The sequence below is a fragment of the Sorex araneus genome, chromosome 3 (genome assembly GCF_027595985.1).
Source record: "Sorex araneus isolate mSorAra2 chromosome 3, mSorAra2.pri, whole genome shotgun sequence".
Classification (NCBI taxonomy): Eukaryota; Metazoa; Chordata; class Mammalia; order Eulipotyphla; family Soricidae; genus Sorex; species Sorex araneus.
Genome location: NC_073304.1, coordinates 207,282,608 through 207,308,293, shown reverse-complemented (window position 1 = coordinate 207,308,293; position 25,686 = coordinate 207,282,608). Strand labels below are relative to the sequence as shown.

The 25,686-nt window shown below is 53.6% G+C and overlaps 1 protein-coding gene across 1 annotated transcript; it reads right to left on the bottom strand.

The window, feature by feature from the left end:
• Positions 1–322: 322 nt before the first annotated feature.
• TRIM25 (tripartite motif containing 25) lies at positions 323–23,898 on the bottom strand. The gene is made up of 9 exons (XM_055132231.1): positions 23,262–23,898; positions 17,379–17,474; positions 15,816–16,049; positions 12,550–12,724; positions 8,251–8,322; positions 7,587–7,616; positions 6,587–6,661; positions 6,410–6,508; positions 323–858 (listed from the first exon to the last, which is right to left on the bottom strand). Exons 1-9 carry the CDS (start codon positions 23,847–23,849, stop codon positions 323–325), a joined length of 1,905 nt encoding a protein of 634 aa, XP_054988206.1. The 5' UTR covers positions 23,850–23,898.
• Between the last annotated feature and the right edge of the window lie 1,788 nt (positions 23,899–25,686).

Below are 25,686 nucleotides of genomic sequence, written 5' to 3'. Positions count from 1 at the left end.
CACAAAGCAGCAGCAGGATCCCCAGCTTCTCTACAAGAGAAAAAGGGGCACCAGAGACATCACCCCCCAAGTTGGGGGCACATCACCCTGCCTAAGGCGTACCTTTGGGGTAGAAACACGTCCTTTTGCTTCAACCCACACAACCGCCCCACCCCATTCCTCTGGCCCAATCCCATTTCCCCAAGCCTCTCGCCTTCCACCTCCCATCAGCCCCCACCCCCACCACCCCCACGCCCCTCTCCACCCTTAAGGTCTCTCAGGGACCCTTGCTCCCACAGCACCGTCCTTGAGGGATTCCGGGGAGCCAGCCGGGTCCGCGGCCTCAGTTCTTGTTGGAGCAGATGGAGATGGAGGTGCCGGCGGAGAAGACCCAGAAGGCAGGGTACAGCGCCTCCTCGAAGTCCACCCGGTACTTATACAGCACGTGGGTCTTCTCCATCACCGCGAAGAAGATGACGAAGCCGTGGTCGCAGTTGAGGAGCACGCCCACCCGGGTGGCCTTGGTCGGGGGCAGGGTTTTCTTCACGTTGTTGTGCCAGGTGGAGATCTCCGTGTTGAACCACTCCACGCACCAGGAGCTGCTGTTGCGGCCCAGGCGGCCCGGCGCGCCCTGGCGTGCCATGCTGCCGTAGCAGACGCCCACCCCGCAGAAGTTGCTCTTGTGCAGCTCCACCTCCCAGTAGTGGACACCCTTCTTGTAGCAGTGCAGGCCCAGCACCTGCGGGCACTCGTACAGGAACCTCTGTGGGTGCGGGCGGTACTTCTGCACTGTGTCCACGGCGGACGCGACAGTGTAGTTCTCTGACAGGGCCACCATGATGTGTGCGGTGTTGTAGTCCAGGATGACCTTAGCAGCATCTGAGGAGCATGACCCACAGGGAGTCAGTTGCAAAAAGACCAAAATGTTCGAGTTTTCAAAACTTTCCCCGGGGGAGTGTTTTTTTTACTCGCCTATTCCAGTCATCACCCATCTACCCATCCATTCATTAATCCATTTGCTCAGCCAGCCACCCACTATCCATCCACCTATCAATCCATTCATCCATCTTCCATCCATCCATCCATCCATCTTCCTAGCTATCCATCAATCCATCCAGGCATCCACCAACCCATTTATTCATCTGTCTATTAATCCATCTATCAGTTCATCCTAACAGCCAGCCACCCACTCAATTCAACGACCCATCTACTCCAGGATCCCTCCATCCATTCTTCATCCAACCATCCACCAATTCATCTATTCACCCATCTGCTCATCCATCTACCCAGGTATCCATCCACCCATGCATCCTATTCTAGACAAACATATTTCCATCTTTCTCCATTAATTTATCTCTATTTCCACTGGTAAGTCCACCCCATCTGTGTTTATTCATTCACCCCAAACTATTTACTGAGAACCTGAGCTATGTTGAAATCTGTGCAAAACAGTCATGAACAAGAGAGACCCAGCACCAGGTCTCATGAATTTCTCACCCCCATAAGCCAGATTAAACTCTTCAGAAACCGCTCCAGAGACCCAGCTCTACTAAGAGGTGAGCATCGACTGTTTCAGGGGGCAGGCTCGGGGCCCAAAGCACAGGGAGACCAAAAGCCGAGCCGAACAACAGAAGGAATTAAAGACAGAAGACGAGAAGGAAAACAGAAGAGCAGAGGAGGGAGAGAAGACAGCAAAGGCAAACCAGGAGTTCACAGGATGGCAAGTCTGTGCTGGTTGGACAGCTTGGAGCACAAAAGCCACCGGAAGAGGAAGGAGGAACGCTGGGGCTACAGACTGGAGAACTAAGGGGTCCAGACAAGGGTTGGATGGCAACAGCGAGGTGGGTGAGATTCCTAAAACCACCTCCGGTCACTTCCAGGAGACCTGAAGGCTGACCTTCCTGTCCCCACTTCTACAGGACACACCCATCTCCATCCTTGGACCCGTGGGGAGACGGGTTACGGCACAGCAAGGCCTGGGAACCTGGCAATCAAGCCATATGTATTTCCACCCACTCTCCCATTCAGCCCCTTCCTGCAGGGCCGCTTAGGGCAAGAGGCCACTAGGGCTGGGTTTCTGCCTAGATGAAATAAAAGGGCTGGGGAGGGGGCTGGAGTGATAATACAATGGGTAGGGTGTCTGTCTTGCTCACGGCTGACCAGGCTTCATCCCAGTCATCTCATAGGGTTCCCCAAGTACTGCCAGGAGTGATTCCTGAGTGCAGAGCCAGGAGTAACCCCAGAGGTAGCTCCCAAACAAAAAACAAAACCAAACCAAAAGGCCTGTTGGGGAGCCTGTTCTCTAAGGCTGCTAGAACCCTACTCTCCCCGGGCACTCCAGAAGCACTTGGCCCACACAGCCACCAGCAGCTCTGAAACACTTTGCTCGAGCCCAGTAGTAAGCATGAGGGCCAGGGACAGCAAGTGCTCTGGAGAGGCCAACCCTAAAAAACTGGTACCCAGAGGCCCCCATTAAGCTCACTGCAGAAGCTGCAGCTGAAGCAGCAGCAGAATGCACTGTTTAACAGGAGGGCGCGGGAAAGAGCTCAGTGCTCAGGGACGGGACAGGCCTGGCATGCACTGAACCTCGACTCAACACCCAGTACATAGTCCTCCGGATACAGCCAGGGATAGTCCCGGAGGCCCCGAGCCACTGCTGGGGTAGCCCTCATGGTCTCTGCCAACACAGAGTCCCAAACAGCACTGACCTGCCGGCTCAACAGAATCACCCGGAGTGGCCCCTGGGAGCCCTGAGGACTCCGTCAGAGGCTGCTCCATGCCAAAAGAAGAAACAGACTTTGCTCGCTGCACAGAAGGGTCCCTGTGGAGAGTGCTGTGTGGGCAATATGAGAAATGTCGGTAAAAACAACGGGAAGCAGCAGGCGGGCCCTCCGCCAGCTAAGAGAAAGCGCTCCAGCCACTTCCGTTGGGACAAGAAGATGACAGGGTTCTCAGGGTGGCTGGGAAGGCGCAACTGCAGAGAGGGATGCTGGGATCCCGGGGGGACTGTAGTGACTCAGGGGCGCGAGACACCACAGAAAGGACAACTATTGCAGAGAGATGGAGCCCAGTGCAGGCTGAACATTTAAATTAAAATTTAAATTAAACATTTGGGGCCGGAGCAATAGCACAGCGGGTAGGGCGTTTGCCTTGCACGCGGCCGACCCGGGTTCGATCCCCGGCATCCCATATGGTCCCCCAAGCACCGCCAGGAGTAATTCCTGAGTGCAAAGCCAGGAGTAACCCCTGAGCATCGCTGGGGTGTGACCCAAAAAGAAAAAAAAAATTTAAATTAAACATTTAAATGAAATATGATTTAAATGAAGAAGCCGGGGCAGGAGGCCAAGGCATAGACACACCCGCCTGGCATGTGTGAGTCCCTCAGTTCTATCCCTGGAACCTGAGCAATAAAGTAAAAGTAGATGGTCCAGGGGTCACAACACTTACTTGCCTTGCATTTAGCCAACCACAGCCCAATCCTTTGTGTCACGAGTCTCCGAGTGCCACCAGGGGTGACCCTCAAGCATAGAGCTGGGAGGAGTCTCCACGTATGACTGGGTATGGTGGCCCCCAAATGCCCCGGAAATAACATAATAAATGAAATAGCATTTGCTAAGCCAGGCCAAGTCATCAAGGTGAGGAGGACGGACAAAAGTAGACAGAAGAGGTCGGACTATGGCAGAAGATTCTGTCACTGGTCTGGGGGCCAACCCCGAGGGTACTCAGGGACTACTCCTCCAGCTCAGTGCTCCTGGCAGCACTGGAAGACTTCGGACTGGGGAAAGAACCTGGGCCGCCTGCATGCAGAGCTTCTGCTCAGCCCATGGAACTATCTCTCTAGTCTTCAAGATGAAATTTTAACGTCTCTGCTCATCACAGTTGCCAACAGGGGTGTGGGGGAGAAATAAATAACAGACCTGGGGACAGGATAATAGTTCAGTGGTTTAAAAAATACCCAGAGGGGCTGGAGCGATAGTATAGCCAGGTAGCGCATTTGCCTTGCACACAGTTGACCCGAGTTCGATTCCCAGCATCCCATATATGGTCCCCTGAGCACCGCCAGGGGTAATTCCTGAGTGCAGAGCCAGGTGTGACCCAAAAAAGCAAAAGAAAATTTAAAAATAAATAAATAAATAAAAAACACCCAGAGCAGGGGCTGGAGAGACAGTACAGGAGTTAAGGCAGTTGTCTTGCACACAGTGCTGGTGTGACCCCCAACACCACATATGGTGTCCCGAGCTCTGCCAGGAGTGATCCCTGAGCCCTAGTGGGTATGGCCCAGAAATTTTTTAAAAAGGAGGTGGCCAGAGCAATAGCTCAGCTTGTTTGGCTTGTGCATAGCTGGTCTGGGTTTGATCCCTGCCGTTCCATGTGGGCCCCTGAGCCCTGCCAGGAGTGATTCCCGAGCACATAGACAGGAGTAGCCCTGAGCACTGTTGGGAGTGCCTCTGCCCTCAACATCAAAGCACCGAGGAATAGAGTGTGTCCATGAGTCTAATACCCAGTGCTCCCATCTGGAATCCCAAGAAAGAAAAAACTTTGTTTCCACTTAAAAATATTTTTTAGTGGGGACCAGGGAGATAGTACAGCAGGTAGGGTGTTTGCCTTATATGCAGCTGACTGGGACTCAATACCCAGCACCCCATATGGTCCCCTGAGCACTGCCAAGAGTGATTGCTAAGTACAGAGCCAGGAGTAACCCCTGAATATCGCCAGGTGTGGGCAACCCCCCAAAAAAAAAATGTTTTAGAGGGTTGGAGAGATAGATAACAGGGCACTTGCCTTGCATATGTCCAACCCAGGTTTGATCTCCAGTACCTTATATGGTCCCCAAGCCCCACCAAAAGTGATCCCTAGGGCCAGAGGCAGGAATAAGCCCCAAGCACTGCTGGGTGTGGCCCAAAAAACAAATATATAATATATAGATTTCCCCCTCATTTTTTAAAAATAACTAAAGGGGCTGGAGAGATAGCACAGCGGGTAGGGCGTTTGCCTTGCACGCGGCCGACCCGGGTTCAAATCCCAGCATCCCATATGGTCCCCTGAGCACAGCCAAGGGTGATTCCTGAGTGCAGAGCCAGGAGTAACCCCTGTGCATCTCCAGGTGTGACCCAAAAAGCAAAAAAAAAAAATAAATAAAATAAAATAAAATAAAAATAACTAAGACTTTAACTGATATAGGATGGAGCTTTTCAAGGTAACTCTAGAACAAGCAAGAGGAAGCACTGGGATTAAGACGCCTCCCTTGCATGGAGCTAATGATGGTTCAATCCCCAGCACTATCAGAAATTTGAGCACTGAGTCATGAGTATCCCTGAGCAGTGTATGCCCCCAAAACTCAAACAGTAAATTACAAAAGCACCAGAGGCCTTTATTTTTCCTCTGGTTCTGGAAAATCAAACATACGAAGCTCACACATCACCAAGCATGTTCTCTACCACTGAGGCACATCCTGGCCTGAGTGACAGCAGAGAGTGTCTGCTGTCACTAAACCCTCATTAACTGGCAGTCACTCCAAACCCCAAACTGCCTTCCAAAGGATCACGATGAAAATGATTTCAACACAGTCTCTGGCTGGGATATGGCTCAATGGTAAAGCATGCACCCTGTATGAATCAGACCTGAACTTGATCCCCTGCATACACATGCATGCCTGCATTCATGTGCAAGTGCACCCACACAACCACGCGTGTGCGTACGTGCATACACACACGCACACGTGCACACACACACCTCCTATCCTTGTTCCTTATAAACAGGATAAGCCCCAGGTATTTGTCTTTTTATCTTCCAGCCAGTGCTGGGGTGAGAGGGAGGTAAGGCAGCTAAAGCCAAGAAAGGTCAGCTGGTTTGACTGGTTTGGGTTTTGTTTGTTGGCTGTGCTTTTGTGATAAGAGAACTGCTAGCAGGATTTGCATGAAGCCAGCCCTGGAGAGAAAGAAGGCCAGAGAGAGAAGCCCAGGGAAAAGGTGTACGTGGGAGAGCAGGAGCGTGTGCTGCAAGGTGGGTGGGGAGGGAAGGGCGAGGGCGTCAATGCAGGGAGAGGTGGGAGAGGCAGTGACCGGAGGCTCAGAGGCTCCTTCTGGGAAGCAGAGGGCGGGCGGGACAGGGAGCGAATGATGCAGCAAATGTGAGCGCAGTGGAGTGAGGGAGGAAGGGAACAGCAGAGGCAGCAGTGGTCAGGTCTCTGGCGGGGAGTCCAGCAGGGTCCTAAGAACTGTGTTCAACCAGGGCTTGGGGCGAGCCCACCCAGCCCAGAGGTGGCCTGGAAGCTGGCTGGGAAGAGCAGTGCAGAGAGGCAAGGGCCGACCAAAGGGAGCACAGAACGGACACACAAGTGCAGGATGGCGACGCGGGAGAGGACTGAGAGGGCACCAGGAGGGGGCGGCCAGGCTCGGGGCAGTGCCAGGACAGAGCACAGGGGACTCACACTCCAGAAGCTCGGCTCTGGTCTTCACCAAGAAGGCCTCCAGAATCTTGGCCTTGAGAACACTCGGGTTAGGCTGCACGGGCAAGACTGGGGCTGCAGCTGGGAGGAGAGAGGGCCACTTTCAGAAGCAACGAAGCGTGGCGGCCACCCACTGCCCCTTGGCCCACAATTACTCACCATTGAGGCCAGCTTGTTTCAGATCCACTAGCTGCTCTGGGGCTCCGAAAGTGGGGCCCTTGCTGGGGAAGGCAGCTGGAGATGAGGAAGGAGAGGTGTGAGCTGGGGCTAGGTCACAGAGGGCCTGGTGGCCACTGTGTCTCTCCACACCAGCCAATCCCACAGGCACCTTGGAAACCGCCAGGGCACAGAGGAGTCCAGAGGGCAACGTTCATCATACTGGTCTCCCATGTCCCTGTCTCCCGGGGTCCGGGTCCTCCCCCCTCAGGCCACCTGCCCTACTAGTAATCCAGAACCTGGATCTCAGCCTCACTGAACCTGGATAACAGCTGGGATTTCTCTGCCAGTGTTTAGTTTTAGATTCAACAGCCTTGGGAATAGAAAGATGGCCAGAGAAACAGCTCTATGGACTAGAGCCCTTATCTTGTTCATTTTGGGGGCCACGCCCAACGATGCTCAGGGTTTACTCCTGGCTCTGTGCTCAAGAACTATTTCTTGCAGTGGAGCACAGCTTTTTGTGCAGTAGGCTTGGTACCATCCCCAAGACCACATGGTCACCTGCAAGACCCTGAGTACAGAGCCAAGAGTAACCCCCAAACACCACCAGATATGGCTCAAAACCCACAAAAACAAAAAGTAGGAGCCAGCGGCTGGAGTGATAGCACAGTAGGTAGGTTGTTTGCCTTGCACGCAGCTGACCCAGGTTCGATTCCCAGCATCCCATATGGTCTCCCGAGCACCGCCAGAAGTAATTCCTGAGCGCATGAGCCAGGAATAACCCCTGTGCATCATCAGGTGTGACCCAAAAAGAAAAAAAAAAGTGGGGGCCAGAGAGATAGTACAGGGAATAAGGTGCGGCTACACTAGATTCAATCCCCAACACCCCATATGGCCCCCCAAATCCTGAGTACAGAAGCCAAGATTAAGCCCTGGGCACAACTAGGAATAGTCCAAAAACAAACACAAAGGGGAAAAAAGATGCAGAAATGCTCTAACTTACAAGGTTTCTTGGGTTGTTTCTTTTCTTCCTCTGCAAAAGAAAGTCTCAGAATTAAGATGCTGTTCTGTTAAATGTACAACAAAATGACCCTTTCAAAACACCATCCTAGGGCTAGAGCAATAGCACAGCGGGTAGGGCATTTGCCTTGCATGCTGCCAACCAGGTTCGATTCCCAGCATCCCATATGGTCCCCTGAGTACCGCCAGGGGTAATTCCTGAGTGCGAAGCCAGGAGTGACCCCTGTGCATGGCCAGGTGGGACCCAAACACACACACACAAAAAAAAAAAACAAAAAAAAAAACCCACCATCCTAGCAATCATTCACATGAATGGGACCCAGACCAATAAAGCTTGGAATGACAGACACTCTTTCTCTTGACTGGGGCAATGGTGACACACAGGGATCTCAATGTGCCTCAAAGATCTGCGTACTCTGGGCCAGAGACAGTATGGAGGCTAAGGCTCTTCCACTGCTGACAGCTGCGGCTATGACCCTGGTTCAAATATCAGCAGTGCTGAGTGTGGCCCTTGAGCATTACTGGGAATGGCCCAAAAGCAAGCAAACAAACAACAACAATAAGACCTGCATTGTTAAAAGATTTCTCACAGGTCCAAAAAATAAAGTCTCCTTGGGTGATGCCCCTGAACAGAGGGAGATACTTACTTGGGACCTTCTTCGCAGGGTGCGGGGGCGCTTTGGGGGCAGAGGGCGTTGCGACATACTCTCTGGGGACCCCTGTGTCAAAGGAGAAAGGGTCATTTAGGAGGACTCCCTGCAGTCCAACTTGAAGCCCCAGCCCTGGTGTGGATGGACATCCCACCCCATCACTTACAAAGCTAGGGACAGGGCAGAAGGGGCCGGAGGGGAGAAGGGAGGGGGATTCTTCCCTCTTGCCTCAGGCCGAAAGCCAGCCCGGGGGCCGAAGAGACAGTACAGTGGGGAGGGCGCTGGGTTTGATTCCTGGCACCCATGTGCTCCCACGAGCACCAGCAGGAAGATCCCTGAGACAGAGCCAGGAGTACTTGAGCACTGCCATATATGGCTCCAAGCCCCAGCGGGGTGGAGGCCTTTCTCCACCAGCGACACAGTCTCTGCAACTCCTGTGAGCTGCGGTGGCACCGTGCCACAGAGGATGCCCTTTGCTCAAGGCCAGGAGCTAGGCGGCCTGGGCTGTGCTGGTGTCCTAAGTGTTAGCTCCTGTCCTGCGAGTGTTTTCTCGGCCTCTTCCTCGAGGCCAGTGATGCTGGGACGTGTGCCTATTCAGGGACCTACCGAGCCCACTGTAACCAACTCTAGAGTGGCCCCCCAGAGACTCTCCCACAGGTCAGCTAGCAGAGCCCCCATACCGGGGACCCAACAATACTTGGCTCGCTTGTACGTAACCCCTTGCTTGTTCCCCTCCTACTTTGCCAGCTGCAGTACTCCTGAATTGGGTCTACTGGTAAAGATCGTGCTACAAGTGTATTATAGGAAGGGAACTGGGAAAGTCAGCTTGTCACCCTGATCCCATCCCACCTGGGACCCCTAGTGCTCCTGCGCTTGCTCCCTGACCATGGGACCCTGCATCCTGAACAAGCTAGTGGCCTTTGTTAAGGACAGAATAAATACAGTAGAGCTTGTGGTCTTAAGGCAGCAATACATTGGGTTGGCCCAGAGTCCACAGTCCATAGAACAGTTAAGCATGCAAGAGGATGATTACTCTTGGAGGCAAAAGAAAAAAGGGGGAATGTTGGGGCTGGAGTGATAGCACAGCGGGTAAATGTCTGCCTTGCACGCAGCTGACCTGGGTTCAATTCCCAGCATCCCATATGGTCCCCCAAGCACCACCAGGAGTAATTCCTGAGTGCAAAGCCAGGAGTAACTCCTGAGCATCACTGGGTGTGACCCAAAAAGAAAAGAAAAGAAAAGAAAAAAGGGAGAATGTAAGGGCGTAACTCGCCATGACAGGTGACAGAAATCAGTAAAATCAGGGAGGCCTCAGTTTCAGTTCCTGGAACTGAAACAGACTTAGTCTCCCAGCAATGAAACAATGTGTAACTAGCCACCCTGAACCCAGCTGGGAAGCTCCTGGGCCCAATAAATCCTCAATTACTATGCCTCAGTTATTATGCTTTAGAAATGATCTTTTGTTAACCGTAAGGAATGGGTAGCCTATGTACTCATAGAACTATTACTGCTATTGGAAACTATAGTTAAATTGTTGCCTGATCTCTGTTCCCATAGCGCTTGCTTAACTCTGAAACCTATATGAACCACTAGTGATTTGGAGTCAGGTCCTTGTCAAGACCCCACTGTATTGGATGAGACTGGGACCCTAGCTCAAGCTAGCAATAAAAGTTCTTTTGCTTTTGCGTGATCGTGTGTGGACTTGGTCTCTCTGCAACTGGGGATCTGAAATTCGTCCCCAACATACTAAACAGTTAAGCCTGAACCGTGTGTCTGATCACACACAGCCGGGACAGGAAGGAGTCCTTGGCTTAGGCAAAACAGAGGGGCCCTGAAGACAGGGACCCAGGGAAATAGGTCCTGGAGTACTGGAACACGATTATTTGAGCATATGTAGGGTCGTTGGCATTGTGCCAGCTCTGTCTCCCTTCCTATAAGAAAGGCCCCTCAAAGAGACAGAGAGAGGAAAGGCACCCTGGGGGAGACTGAGGCAGAGAGACGGGGAGGCAGGTGTGATGGAGTCACAAGAGCAGAGCGGTGGAGCCCAGGACCGGCTCCCAGGGAAACAGAAGCTCAGAGAATCCTGAGCCGCTTGCTGTGTGCAGAGGCAAGCCCCGAGTTGGCGTGGCCGCAGGAGAGCGGGGACCCCCCAGTCTGATGAGACAGCTTGCATTGGGGCGGTGCCGGTGAAGACTGTTAGAGAATCTTCTCCCATGGCTCATCTCCCCCTCAGCTGCGCCGCCTCCCAGAGCTGGATTCCCCCGATGGACCGAAGCTCAACCACCGGTAAAGGAAGGGCCAGCAGAACCCGAACCCCACATCCTGAGCCCCACCCAGGCCTGGGGCCGGGCCACAGCAGAGGGGGAGGAGAATGGGAATGGCAAGGAAGCTCAAGATGGTGCAATGGGGCCAGCATGGGGGTGGGTGGGGAGGGAACAACACTCATGTCTGAGCAACGGGTCTGGGGTGAGGGGGTTGCCTGCGGAGCATGGGAAGGGGCGAGCGGAGTGGTGAAGATGGCCAAGGCTCTGCCTCCCATGGGCAGTGTAGGGACAAAGGCGCCATGGCAGGAAGCTCAGCACAGCTAAGACCTGGACAGCCAGGGCTACGGTGGGGTGGACAGCAAGGGATACAACAGGGTGGACAGCAGGGGGCATGGCGGGGTGAATATCAGGGGGCGGGGCAGGGTGGACAGCAGGGGGCATGGTGGGGTAGACAGCAGGGGGTATGGTGGGGTAGACATCAAGGGCCAGGCACAAAAGGGTGCACAGTAGGGGGCACGGCCGGGTGGACAGCAGGGGGCACAGTGGAGTGGGCAGCAGGGGGCACAGTGGGGTGGGCAGCAGGGGGGCATGGTGGGGTGGGGGCAGGGGAAACCGACAGGACCTTGCTCAGGACAGGGGCTGCAGAATGAGTCAAGAGCATGATATGGAGTCAAAAAACGATGCCAGTCCCCTGTGGAGGCTGCAGAGTCCCAGGAGGCCAGCCTCCACAAAGCTCCATCCACAGCTGGGACCTCAGGGTGAGGGCGGGCAGATAGATTCCCCTTTCTGCACAGCAGCCAGAGCTGACACCCTCGGGCACAGAAATGGCCCAGCTCCACAACTGAACGCCATCAAACTGCTAAGCGACCAAATTGTTCCAGATCTGTAACCCCTGGATCGCACGGCCGCAGAGGCCTCCAGATTTCATCGCACTGTCAGCCCAGGAGGACCACAGCCAATCTGATGGGAAGTCGCACAGAAGGATCCCTAAGCTCAGTGGTCCTAACCAGTAGCACGGAAGGCTTGCCAGGCACCAGCCAGCACAGGAGAGCCCCAGACAAGGACTTCAGCAACATCACAAGGGATAACGATGACCACAAATTGACTCTTACTGATCTAATTTTTGTTAAGTTTTGATATTCCTTTTGCCTTTGCATTGGAACAAACAGTATGAAGTAAATATGCGCCTGCAAGGGAGAAGGCTAGGGTGGGGGTGGGAAACTAGGGACACTCGTGGGCAGACTGGTGCTGGAACACTGAATGCCTACCACAACTGTTTTTTATAATTTTGTAAACCATGGTATTAAAATTTTAAAATGGGGGGCTGAAGCGATAGCACAGCAGGTAGGGTGACTGTCTTGCACGCAGCCGACCTAGGTTCGATTCCCAACATCCCATATGGTCCCCCGAGCATCGCCAGGAGTCATTCCTGAGTGCAGAGCCAGGAATAACTCCTGAGCATCACCAAGTGTGACCCAAATATCAAAAATAAATAAATAAAATTTGAAAATGTAAAGAAACAAACAAATGCCCCATCTGTGGTAGGAGACAGCGGACTGACCAATTCAGGAAGCTGCCACAGTGCAGGTGGGGGTAGCAGCCAAGGTTCTGGGGAACTGAGTCAGGGATAGCTGCTGACTGCATGGGGTGGGGGTTGGAAGGGGTGTTAAGGAAGAGGTCCAGGGTTCTCTGTGCCCAACACTCGCCTCCCCCAACCAAACACACTGACCTCCTAGAGTCCATGCCGGACCTAGCATTGGCCCCTGGATCACAGACCAGAAGCTCCGCCCAGAAAGTCTCACCCTGACCTCCAAGTACTCCCTGCCCCCGAGATGTTATAGGAAGAATGGCCACAATCATAGGGTGAAGTGAGACTTTGAGACAACTCCCCCCCCCCCAAATGTGACAGGACCGTCCTGAAAGCCAAGGGCTGATGCCCCGGATCCTGACCCTCTCTCTCATCCCCGCAAATGGCTTGAAAGGACCCATCTGGCCCCCTCCAGGGGACCGGAGGCTGCTGGCATCGGCTCACGTGAGCTGGTGGGCTCCTCAGGCTTCTTCTTGTCTTGCTGCTGCTTGAGGCACTGCTTCAGCTGGTGTTTGAGTTCCGAGGAGCTCTGGCACACCTCCTTCACCAGCTCCTGGTTCAGCTCCACCTTCGGCACGTAGACCGACTTGGTGCTCAATGCTTGCAGCTTTCCCGATTTCTAGAACAAGCCAGGTTAGTGCATGCAGCGGCTGCCAATTCAGCACCCGAGCTCAGCTGCAGAGGCTCAAGGATACTGGTGCAATAAGCCAGAGAACCAAGGGTCAAGGGACATATAAGGGGTGTGTGGACAGAGTGAGACTTGGTGCCCGCTCGAGCACACTGATGAGCAATGGGATAAAATCACCACTAAATGGACAGCGTACAATGGAAACAAGCTTGCCTGACATGTGTAAGGGCCAGGCATCATCAAAAATAAATAAATAAAATTAAGAGTGACTGGAGCTGGGAGGAAGCCGTGGAATCATTCACTAAACCAGATGGGAAATAAATATGGAAAAGGCCCTGGATTGGGGTCAGAGAGGTAGCTGTCGGGGTCGGATCCCCAGAGTCACATGGTCCCCGAGCACCAGACAGGAGTAGCCCTTTGTAGCACCACCATCTACATGAAGTAGGCAAAGCTGCAAAAGAATAGGGGACTCTGAGCATGAGTGCCCAAAGCAGGCAGGGCTGCCTCAGGGAAGATTCCAGAGTCGGCAGCGGTGGCTGCTGCTCCCGAACCCCGGAAACAGCTCGCAGGCACCCATGACTAAGCTGGATTAGTGTCTTAGTAAGGACAGGGACAGGTGCCTGATAGCCCTGCATGGCCCCAAGCCCCAGAGACAGGGAGGCACATCACCCCATCAGTGGATTCCCAGCTCAGTACTGTATGGCAGACACGCAACTCTGCGTGGGACACGGGGTGCTCAGGACGGAGGCTCTGCTCAGAAGGAGCGGAAGCCAGAGGCCACTTGAGAGCTGACTCAGGACAGGCAATACCCACGGGGCAGGAGAGATAGTACAGGGGGGAGGGCGCCTGCCTGGCATGCAGCCAACCTGAGTTCTGTCCGGGTCATCCCTGAGGACAGCCAGGGAGGATTCCTGAGTGCAGAGCCAGGAGCAACCCCTGAACCTGGCTAGGTGCGTGGCCCCAAAACAAAAAGAACCGGCCATGTCCAAAGCACCATCATCATCAGATGCTCTGCTCCTGCAGAGACCCGGGAGCAAACATTCAAAGCCCTGCCATGGCAGAGTACAGGGACCCTCGGAAAAAAGGGGAGCAGTGCGACCCTGGGAAAATCGGGCTTTGAGGCAAAGGTCCGTCCACTGGCGCCTGCTGCCCATCTGGCTGGGGCATGGTGGGTGGAAGCAGGGACTGTGGACTGCAGGATGAAGCGAGAGATGAGGCTGCTGGCAAAGACAGAGCCCAGTCACCAAGGGTCTCGGGGCCACAGCACGGAACTTAAAGCTAGAAGGGGCAGAGGGGAGGCCCGTGTGTCAGAAAGATACTTTCAGGGCTGGTAGGCAGAGTGATAGTCCAGTGAGTGGAGAGTTTGTCTTGCATGTGGCATCCCATATGGTCCCCTGAGTATCTCCAGGAGTAACTCCTGAGTGCAGAGCCAGGAGTAAGCCCTGAGCATCGCTGGGTGTGATCCAAAACCAAAAGACCAGAAAAGAAAGATTCCTCGGGGGTCATCTGGGAGAAGAAAAGAGGAAAGAGGTGTATGTAGCAGAAAAACATTCTTTTTTTTGGGGGGGGGGAAGGGGGCACACTGGTGCTTTCCCCTGGTAGGGCACAGGAACCACAGGGGTTGCCAGGAATTGAACTGGGTCTGGAGCACCTTAACCTTTATACTATTGCTCTGGTCCCTACACCTCCAAAGATGACCCCAAGACAATCCTCTCACCTGGGGCACACAACCCGCCTGAGCCCCTTTCCCAAGTATGGGCAGGTGGGGAACGGATGCAGCTAGCCTTCCTGCCACTAGGTGACGTTTAGGGTGAAACAGAGGAATTTTGCAGATATAACTAAGAACCCCAAACCTGTGGATTTTGAATTCATCCCAAAAGGTGATTATCATCTATACAAAATGAAAACAAATGTTATGTGATGTGTCTTTCAAGGAAATTTGGTTTATAATAAAATGGAATCTCTTGGGCTGGGGCTGGCCTCCTCAGGTTACAGCCCTTGAAGGAGAGCCAGCATGACCGAGGCCTTCCTGGAGGAAGGCTCTGGCAGCTCCAGCCAAGGGAGGTGCCGTGTGGCAAGGACTCAAGGCGCACTCCAGCCAGAAAGCTGAGACCCCAGGCCTGAGACGAGAAGGAACTGAATTCTGCCAACAACCATAGACTTTTTTTCTCTTTTTGGCTTTGTGGCCACACCTGGCAGCGCACAGAGCTCTGAGTCTAAGGGTCATTCTTGGCACTGCTCGGGAGGGGCATATGGTAGTGCAGGGGATCGAACTAGAGTCGGCCACAAGCAAGTCAAGCACCTTCACCCCTGGTCATCACTCCAGGCTTAACCAGGGCAGCTTGGATGACAACCGTGAACTCCAAAGGAAACACATTCAAGTCAGAAAGAGAGGGACAGACATAGAGGGACTGCACTCATTTGTGGAGTGTAGGGTAGCATCACATGAGGCTGACACCCAAGGACAGTAGATACAAGGGCCAGGGGGATTGCCCCATAGCTGGAAGACTGCTTCATGAGCGGAGGGGAGAAGGCAGATGGAATAGAGAAGGGATCACTAAGAAAATGATGGCTGGAGGAACCAGTCGGGATGGGAGATGTGTGCCGAAAATAGATAATGGAGCACACATGATGACCTCTCAGTGTCTGTGTTGCAAGTTATAATGCCGAAAAGTAGAGAGGGAGTATGGGGAATATTGTCTGCCTTGAAGGCAGGGGGAGGGTGGGAAAGGGGGGGTATAGCTGGGATATTGGTGATGGGGAATGTTCACTGGTGGAGGGATGGGTGTTTGATCGTGGTGAGATTGTAACCCAAACATGAAAGCTTGTAACTATCTCACAGTGATTCAATAAAATTTAAAAATTAAAAAAAAAAAAACAATAAAGGAAACACATTCAGACCTGTGAGTCACAAAGCAGACTCCTAAAGTCACAGCAGGTCTGAGACTGACGCTGTCAGGTGGCACAGAACAGGAACACGGCCTGGGTCTCATGCAAAGGTCCCCTGGAGAGCAGAACTAGACGGCCAGTCTCCCTCATCATGCTACATGGAGTCCTGAGCCACTTCCTCATCGACACCCACCTCCAGAAGCTCAAACTCATCCTCCTTGGTCAGAGCGTGCTCGATCTCCTCCTTGGCAGCCTTGATCTCGTTCTGCTTCTTGAGAAGGATCTGGTAGATGGAGTCCAGCTTGTTGTTGACCCTCTTCTCCTCTTCCTTGATCTTTCGTGTTGAGCTGGCTTCCGAGGCATCCAGCAGAGCCTTCATTTCCACGTATTCTAGACTAATCTGCTCCAGCTTCTTCCGTGCAGCCTCCTACAAGGGCCAAGGCAAGAAAGTAGCCAAACAGAGGGGCGGGGGCGGGGGTGGGGAACAAATCCTAGAGGGTGTTTGCTGGTGCGATGTGGAGTCCTGGAAGGTCGAACTTGCACCCACGCTCTGTGGCAGTACTAATGCACATCACCACTTTTTTGCAGCGGGTGGGGTGGAAGGGTTCTTAAAGCAGTGGTCCTGCTCAGGCCCTGCAGAGCTAGGGATGCCAGGCTTTCCCGGAGCCCTCCAGGGCACACCCAGTGGTGTTTTGGGGATCCACAGTTTATTTGCTTTTTCACTCTCAAGGAATATTTTATTTCATTTTATTTCTTTTTGGGTCATTTACAGCGAGACTCGGGGGTTACTCCTGGCTCTGCACTCAGGAATTATTCCTGGTGGTGCTCAGCGGACCATACAGGATGACTGGGATGGAACCCAGGTCAATGCCCTCCCCGCTGTACTATTGCTCCGGCCCCTCACTTATTTTTTAAACATTGTATTACAGTATAGTAAACTGCTTATAGTAGTGTTAGGTCACAGAATCTATGTACAAAGTTGCTGCACCCCAGGACCACCAACTAACCTAAGATTCTCCACCACTGTCCTGAGGTCACCTCTAGTCCGGTCATTAACCCTCTCAGTGCCATGTCCCTCCCCTCCCCCATTCTCACACCCCCTCACACACACACACATTGCTTGGTTATCAGTTTTCAAATCCAAGGCCACGAGTTTGTCATGGTTTGGTTCAGTCTATTCCCTGGCTTTGTTTCTCCATCTCACAGACGAGTGAGATCATCTGATATTTGTCTTTTTTCCCCCTTGACCTGTTTTGCTTCACATGCCACCCTCCAGCCCCGTCCTCGAGCAGCACAACCAACGTAGGCTGGTGGCTGGAAAAGAGGAAGAGACCACGCATGAGGATGAAGGCAGGGAGGGGAGAGATGTGGCCACAAGCCAAGGAGTGTCTGAGCCACCGGAAGTTGCGTGAGGCCGGAAGGATCAGGCCACAGAGCCATCAGAGGGCCTGTGACCTCGCCAAGACTTTGATTTAGCAACTGGGGCTTCCAGCACTGTGAGAGTAAGGCGTGAGGACCCTGGGAAGACATTCGCCCTTGCCCGCTGCTCTCTCCTCCCGCCCACCATCGGTACGATTACGACTTTTTAAACTCTGATTACTTGGGATTTCTCCCAAGCTTCTGCTTACAGTTACTTTGGGGCTGGGGTCAGGGCCTCCGCCCTCGGGGGCACACGTGTTTTGTGTGTTTTTGCAAGGCCGCTGGCAGCTGCCTGAGCCGGTCTTGCCTGGAGATTGGGGGGACGGGGACCACTCACCTGCACTATCTGCTGCCGGGCTCGCACGTCCTCCAGTGCCACCCCTGCGCCGTTGATCTGGCCATGGATGACGGCCAGTTTACTCCTCAGCTTGGCCTGCAGAGGGAAGCACGGAGAGGAAGAGAGCCCCTCAGTGGGTGCCAGCCCCCAGCACCAGGGACCAGCCCCACAAGGATTCCCGGGGAGCTCCCGCTACCCCACGTCTCATCTGCGTCTGGCATCCAGAAGCAGCTTCAGGTGGACAGCTGGCCTCCCTCCCTCCTCTCCACGGGACAGTACAGTGAAGGGTTCAGGGGTCAGAGCGATAGTACAGTGGGTAGGGTGTTTGTCTTTTTTTATTTTTCTTTTTGGGTCACACCTGGCGATGCACAGGGGTCACTCCTGGCTCTGCACTCAGGAATTATTCCTGGCGGTACTTGGGGGACCATATGGGATGCTGGGAATCGAACCCGGGTAGGCCGCATGCAAGGAAAATACCCTACCCATTGTGCTATCGCTCTAGCCCCAGGGTGCTTAGTCTTGCATGCGGCCAACCCAGGTTTTATCTCCAGCATCCCCTAGGGTCCCCTGAGCCTGGTGAAGGAATAAGTCCTGAGTATAGAGCCAGGAGTAAGCTCTAAGCATTGCCAGGTGTGGCCCCAAAATAAAAAATAACAACAGAAATAGTTCAGGGTACAGAGACTGGAGAAATAGTACAGTGGATAAAGCACCTGCCTTACACAAACTGGGTTCAGTTTCTGGCACCCCATATGGACCCGAGCCCCACCAGGAGTGATCTCTGAGAGCAAAGCCAGGACTAAGCCCTGAGCACAGCCGGATGTGACCCCCAAAACAACCAAAAAAAAAAAAGGGGGGGTGGAGCGATAGTACAGTAGGTAGGGTGTTTGCCTTGCATACAGCTGACCCGGGTTGGATACCCGGCATCTCATATGATCCCCCCAAGCACCGCCAGGAGGAATTCCTGAGTGAAAAGCCAAAAGTAACCCCTGAGCATTACTGGGTGTAATCCAAAAAGCAAATTAATTAATTAATTAATTAATTTAAAAAGTTATCGTGAGTTCAGGGTAGGTGACTTGCAGACACACAGACCAGAGTGCCAGGCCAGTTCCCAGCCCGGGGTCAGCAGGAGGACTCTGACACCACCAGTGCTGGGCACGTGGCTGGCATCGGAGGAAGGACCGTGTCATGGTTGGCCTGCACACAATTGCTCACAATCCTTCATTTCACCAAGGAGGAAACTGAGGCAGGAAGGGAAGAGAGCAAGGCAGCCCAGGCTCACAGAGGCAGAAAGGACAGGACAGTAGCTGCAGCCGTGGCCAAGAGGCCCCTCAAACCAGCCCTCCCGCTGCCAGAACCAGATAAGCAGACCCAATGCGAGTGGGCGAGGGGAGTCTACTAGACAGTGGGGGGTGCGCAAAGGGAGCAGGCAGGATCTGGAGTCAGCACCCAGAGAAGCAGGCCCCACCCCAGGAGAGATAAGCCTGCCCTCGGGGCTGTCCAAGGTTCAGGACAGATAAGGGCCACAGGTATGTGGTCCGAGTGGGGCTTCGCCCAGGGCTAAGGATAACCCCAGACAACTCATGGCCTTAGTCCCTAGAGCCCACTTCGGCGATGCCCTGTCACTGCAGTGATTCCCTCATAACCTGTGGGTTTTGTTCTGGGACCACACCCCCTGGTGGTGCTCAGGCCTTCCTCCTGGTGGGCCCGGGTGATCCTCTGCAGTGCCGGGGAGGCAACATGGGTAGGCCGAGTGCAAAGCCAGCACGGTACTCGCTACACTACCACTCCACTCCCAAGAGAAATCTGCCCGATAAAAGTGAAAATGCTGGGGCTGGAGCAATAGCACAGTGGGTAGGGCGTTTGCCTTGCACGCGGCCAACAGGGGTTCAAATCCCAGCATCCCATATGGTCCCCAGAGCACCGCCAGGAGTAATTCCTGAGTACATGAGCCAGGAGTAACCTCTGTGCATCGCCAGGTATGACCCAAAATGCAAAAAGAAAAAAAAAAAGTGAAAATGCTCCAGGGATCCAAAGGATTCTGACAAATTTTCCTTTTCTTCTTCTTAAAGTATTTTTTTTAATTAAAGAATCATGATTTACACAGCTGAGTATTAGGCCTATAACATTCCATTCCAACACCAATCCCACTACGAGTGTCCAGTGTCAACTTCCCTCCACCACCAGTGTTCCCATCCCCCATCCCCACCCCATACACCCACCCCCGCCCCACCTGGGACCTTGACAGGCACATCACAAAGTTCAGTGGTTGCAGTTTGGATCAAGTCCCAACAATTTTTTTCATATCCATCAGAGTATCAGGCCTCCCTGCTCAGATGAAATGTTGGGGCACAGAAATGGAAAAGAAAACAGTCACTACCAGCATGGCCAGAGTGAAAGCAGGGGGCCTTCGCCCCATGTTCACTAGATGTCAGACATTGTCTTAGCACTTAACTATTAACTTATTTAAATTAGTTATTTAAGTACTGACTTATTTAAAGAGAAAGACAATGTACCAAGGTAGGAATTACCTGTCCTCTAGAAGTAAGGACACAGTAACTAGGTGCTTTGCCCCAGGTTGCAGGGCTATTTTAACTTGGTCTTACAAGAACCTCAGGTTACCATTTTTTTTGGTTTGGGAGCCACACCCAGCAGTGCTCAGGAAATAATCCTGGCTCTGTGCCCAGGGATCACTCCTGGCTGGGCTCAGGGGACCATATTGGGTGCCAGAGATTGAATCCAGGTAGGCCACATGCAAGTGCCCTACTCACTATATTACCTAGCCCCGAGGTAATTTTAGACTAGAGTCAAAACAGAGCACACCAGAAATTTCTAGAAAAAAAGCATTTACTTCTTCTCACAAGATGATGCAATTTACTCTGGCGCGCTCTCTATTTTTTCCATCTCTTTCACACCACTCCAAGTTTTCAAGGCCAAACCAGACCATGGGCCTGTAACTGCCCAGCTGGATGACCATGACAGGTACAGGCCAGAAGGAGACAGCAAGGTCACACTGATCCATCTCAAAGCCTGATATTGAATGTTTCACAGTCAAATTTTCAGTCAAAACGTTTCACCTCTGTGACTGTGCCCTTCGACCTGGCCTCCAACACTACCGACCAAAGGCAGAAGGCCAAGCAGAGCCAGGACAGACCTCAGGACACCAGCGAGAGAGAACTCCCAGTGGACCGAGCACAGTTTGATTGGTTTTTGTTTGTTAATTGGTTTTGATTTGGGGGCTACACCCAGCAGTGCTCAGGGCTTACTCCTGGCAGGGGGGCTGGTATAAATGTACAGAGAGCAGGAGCAGCTCCGAGTTGGAGAACGTAAGAAATTGTTCACATGGTTAGTTAGCTGTTGATACGGCCACACGTATAACCAGCAGTTTCATGAGACTGACTCAGCAAAGCCCTGTGAGCTGATTGGCTACTAGAAGCTTAAAAGTCAGGCATCTGACAGGATGTGTGGGGCTCCAGTGGTAGAGGTAACCAGCTGCCCAGGGGCAGCGCAGTGTCCAGCAGGAGACAAGCACTCATAGCAGTAAAGCAAGAAGCAACAGGCCAGAGAATCCAGTGGACAGAGACTGTGGCAGCAGAAGGGCCAGTTTCAGGATTAAAAAGCCGACGCCAGGGGCTGGAGTGATAGCACAGCGGGTACGGCGTTTGCCTTGCACGTGGCCGACCCAGGTTCGATTCCCAGCATCCCATATGGTCCCCTGAGCATCACCAGGAGTGATTCCTGAGTGCATGAGCCAGGAGTAATCCCTGTGCATTGCTGGGTGTGACCCAAAAAGCAAAAAAAAAAAAAAAAAAAAGCCGACACCAGGAACAGAAGCGATAAGTACAGTGGGGAGGGCGTTTGCCTAGCACGCAGCTGACCTGGGTTTGATCCCTGGCATCCCATATGGTTCCCCAAGAACCAACAGGAGTAATTCCTGAGCACAGAGCCAGAAATCCCTCCTGAGCATCACAGGGTATGATCCAAAAAGTCAAAAGAAAAAAAAAAGAAAGCTCACACCAATCAACCAGATGCAGACCCCAGCTCAGGCTGAAAAGGGGTCTCCTGCCTTTGCCTGACAGCATAAGAACTTTTATAGGCAACAACCAGGCTGCCCCAGACCTTACCTACAGGCCCCTGCACCCAAATCAAGAAACAGGCCAACCCACCCCCTCCACTGGGCAAGCGCTCATCCACCCCACCCTGGGGTGGTGTAAGCAATAAGGCTGGTTTTAGGAATATGCACCATGAAGCATACATGATGCCTGTGTCATTCTCCCTGTGTCCTCTGAGATGGGAACTAATGATACCCATGACCCCCATGCCTAAGAGGCAACAGGAGAATGCAAAGTCAGGTCTGGTCTGAGCTCTCTATTTCATTGATGAGGTGGCAGAGGATCAAGAACTACAGAAATTTACCTGAAGGGCAGAGCAGACCTGGGCAGGGAGAGCAGGACACCTGGCTCCAAAGGTCAGCCAGGTTCTTCCCAGGAAAGGTGGAGTCCCAGAAAGCAAGCTTCTCTGACATCAACTCTCAGGCCAGGCCTGACATCTGGCTTCTGAGAATCAGGAGAGAAATCCAGAGACAGAGGCAGACCGGACCTATGGGGGCAGGCCGGCACCGTGGTCTGGAACCCCACAAACCTGCCCCAGGTACTCTCAGACCACAGGAAGCAAGTCTTGGCTCTCTCGGAAGGAGCATGAAGAGGGGGGGAAGAAAAAAATCAGGCCGTGCTTGGAGTTGACATCACTATAGATAAAGATGGTGATCTGACGGCCTTTACAAGGCCTGCCTTGGAGTTTATGGGGGCAAATTAGAATTTCCGAAACACTGAAAATCTTCCAAGGGGGCCAAAGAGATAGTACAGGGGTTAAGGCAACCAACAAGATTAATCCCTGAGCACTTCCAGGTGAGGTTCAAACACCAAAACCAAGAGACTGGAGCGAGAGTACAGTGGGTAAAACACTTGCCTTGCATGCGGCTCACCCGGGTTCGATCCCTGGCACCCTAAATGGTCTCCCAATTTCTGCCAAGAGTGATTGCAGTGATTCCTGAACACTTCCAGGTGTGATTCAAAAAGCAAACCAAGGAGTGACAGTAGAGCAGATAAGGAGCTTTGATTACACCCAGCTGACCCGGATTCAATCCTAGGCACCCCAAATGGTCATGTAGTGTGTGGTGTGTGTGTGTGTGTTTGTGTGTGTGTGTGTGTGTGTGTGTCCACCCCCATTCTCCCAGAGCGCAGAACCAGGTGTAAGCTCTTACTGCAGGAGTAAGATCTAAGCATTGCCAGGTGTAGCCCCCCCAAAATTCTTCCAAGTCCTGGAAGGCCCCTTAGGAATCCATGTGGTACCACAAAGCCTATCCAGGAGTCCCAGGACTCTACTTATCCACAGCTCCTACAAACACCAACACCACCTCTACTTGCTCCTTAAACCCGGGTGTGAGGCTGGTCTGCTGGGAGAAATGGCCAGTGGGAATGGAGCCAGCCAAAGATGGGACCTGAGCCACGCACTGCCTTCGGCCAGGCTCAACTGCCTCTCTGGACCTGTTTCCACCCCTGCAAAATGGAAGGAACTATTCCCACGGCCAGGATTTCATGAGCAGGGTAGGGGTAACCACCGAGCTCCTATCGGCCCTTAAAAGCTTCCTCAAATACCCATGGACAAGTCCCAGGCTTGAGGCAGGCCACAGCATCACCCACCGTCTGCAGCCCTTCCCTCTGTAGAGCAGATGAGGGGTGAGAGCTCAGAGGACACCAAATAGATGCCGATCTCCCAGCGGGATCTCAGATCCAACCTTGTCCAACACCCACCTGGAAGAGGCTAGATGGAACCCTCCACGAGTGACACTCTCGGCCACCCCCCACATACACACGCACACACTACCTCCAGGTCGGCGCTGGCCTGGCTCAGGGTCACAGGCGAGCAGGCCTTGTGCTCCACCAGGCAGATGTGACAGATGCACTGGCTGTGCTGGGGGCAGAAGAGTTCCCGCAGACGGTTGTGCTGCGGGCATTTTCGGTTCATCAGGTTGCAGATGGGCGGCTGCAGCGTGTGGTCGCGGAAAGCGGGGCTGTCGAGGTGCGGCCGCAGGTGCTCGGAGCAGAAGGAGGCCATGCACACGAGGCAGGTCTTGACCGCCGCCTCCTTCAGGCACAGATCACAGGCCACGCGGGCGGCCTCCGTGCGGCGGCAGGGGGGCGTCCAACCGTCGGGGACCACTTCCTGGGCCACCTCAGCCTGCAGGAACTGCTCCACGATGGCGCACAGCACCGTGTTTTTCTGCAGCTGCGGACGGGAGCGGTAGACGGCACGGCACTGCGGGCAGCTGTACGGAGCCCCCTGGGCCGCCCAGGTCCCGTCCAGGCACGACCCGCAGAAGTTGTGGCCACACGGGGTGGTGACCGGCAACTTGAAGGGCTCCAGACAGATGGAGCACGACAGCTCCTCGGCTAGGGGGCACAGTTCCGCCATGGTGGTCCTGCTGGAGGGTGGAGGTGTGTGGGGGGGTAGACACGGACCACACGCGCTGCAGACACGGCAGCCGCTCTGCCAGCCCGTGCAACCGGGGAAATGAAAGTGAGCGGTCCCAGGGGCGGGACCCGAGGTCTTTCAGGAAGTCACGCGCGGGCTGGGGGCGTGGTGCGGGCGGAGTGGGCGTGGTCGAGGGGTGTGGGCGTGGCGGGGTGGATAAGTTGGGCGGGGCGAATGAGTATGGGCGCGGCGGGAGTGGGCGTGGTGGTTGTTGTGGGCGGGGAAGGGGCGGGGCGTGGTCGAACATGGGCGGGGCGGTGGTGGGCGGGGTGTTGGAGGGGCGTCAGTGGGGTCCGTGAAGTAGTAGACGAGCCGGCATTCGTGGAGGAAGCGTGCTGACCCTCCGATCCCCGGGTGCCTGCCACGGGGTGGGTGGGCGCGGGACAGTGGGACTCCGAGTTTCTCAAGCCCCGCAGACCGAATTCGGATTCTGCAGGAACGCTCCAGCCCGATTCAAGTCCTGACCTTCGGAGAACTCTTCCAAACCCGACAGATGCCCGAGGCGCCCGCGATCAAGGCTGGCGGATCAAAGACAGGCCTTTAAAAACAAAACGACTAGAGGGGCTGGAGCGATAGCACAGCAGATAGGGCGTTTGCCTTGCACGCGGCCAACCCGGGTTCGGTTCCCAGCATCCCATATGGTCCCCTGAGCAGCGCTAGAGGTGATTCTTGAGTGCAGAGCCAGGAGTGATCCCTATGCATCGCCGGGTGTGACCCAGAAAGTTAAAAACAAAACAAAACAGAACAAAAAAAACATAACGACAAGAGCAACTGTAGGTGGCCAGTGCACCGGCCCCCTCCCCCCAAAAGGGGTGATGCCGATGCCCAGGGGTGATGCCAGAGCTCAGAGCCATGAGCACCGCAGGGTATGCCCAAAACTCATAATAATAAATTTTAAAATAACTGTAGGGCCAGCAGAAGTGGTCCTGGAGCTCTTGACTTACACACAGCTCACCCACTTTATGGTACATCCAGCGCTCGGCTCCTTAGGCTTTGGCCCAAAAGTTAAGCAACAACAGTAGTAGGGTCACTTAAATCACTATCCCCACTTCCCCCTGCCACCCTCCTCCATTTTTCCTCTCTTCTTAAATCCTTCCTTTCTCTTCCCTGCTCCTGGCAGCTGGCCCTGAGAGCCCGGGGAGCCCAGACTCACATGCTCTGGCTTAAACCAGGAGATTTCTTTCCGTGCTTTCCCTTGTTATTATTGATGTGTCTATTTATCATTTTATTCATGTCCATTTCTTCGCTCCTACACAAATTTAGTGCTGGAACTGAAACATGTTTCTAAAATGTGTTTAGATTTGCTCCTTTTCCTCATTATGTTTGAAGAAAGCTCTGCTCCACCCTCTCTCCTCCTACCAGTTCAGGAAAAGTAACAGGAAGGGGTAGAGGTGGAGAGCCAAAGAGAAAGAGTGGGGGCGGGAGGAGGCGGATGCAGGTTGCTTTTGGGGACTGAGTAGGCAGCAAAAATTAGGAAAGGGGCCCTGGATGTGGCTCAAGTAGAGCAGATAGTCCCATTAATTTGGAGGTGAGGGGGATGGCAGGAAGGTCTCCTGAGCAGTGCTAAGGGTTCCTAAGGACCCTCCTCAGAGCCATGTGGCCCGAGCAGTTCCTCAGGGAATAATCAGGTGATGCTGTGAAAGGAATTTAGGTTCTCTGCATACTCCATCCCCTTGATACCTACACAATTTCCCTCACGCCAAATGATTTTTTTTCTTGGTATGGGGGCACACTCAGCAATGCTCAGGGCTTACAAATCTTCACTCAGGGATCACTC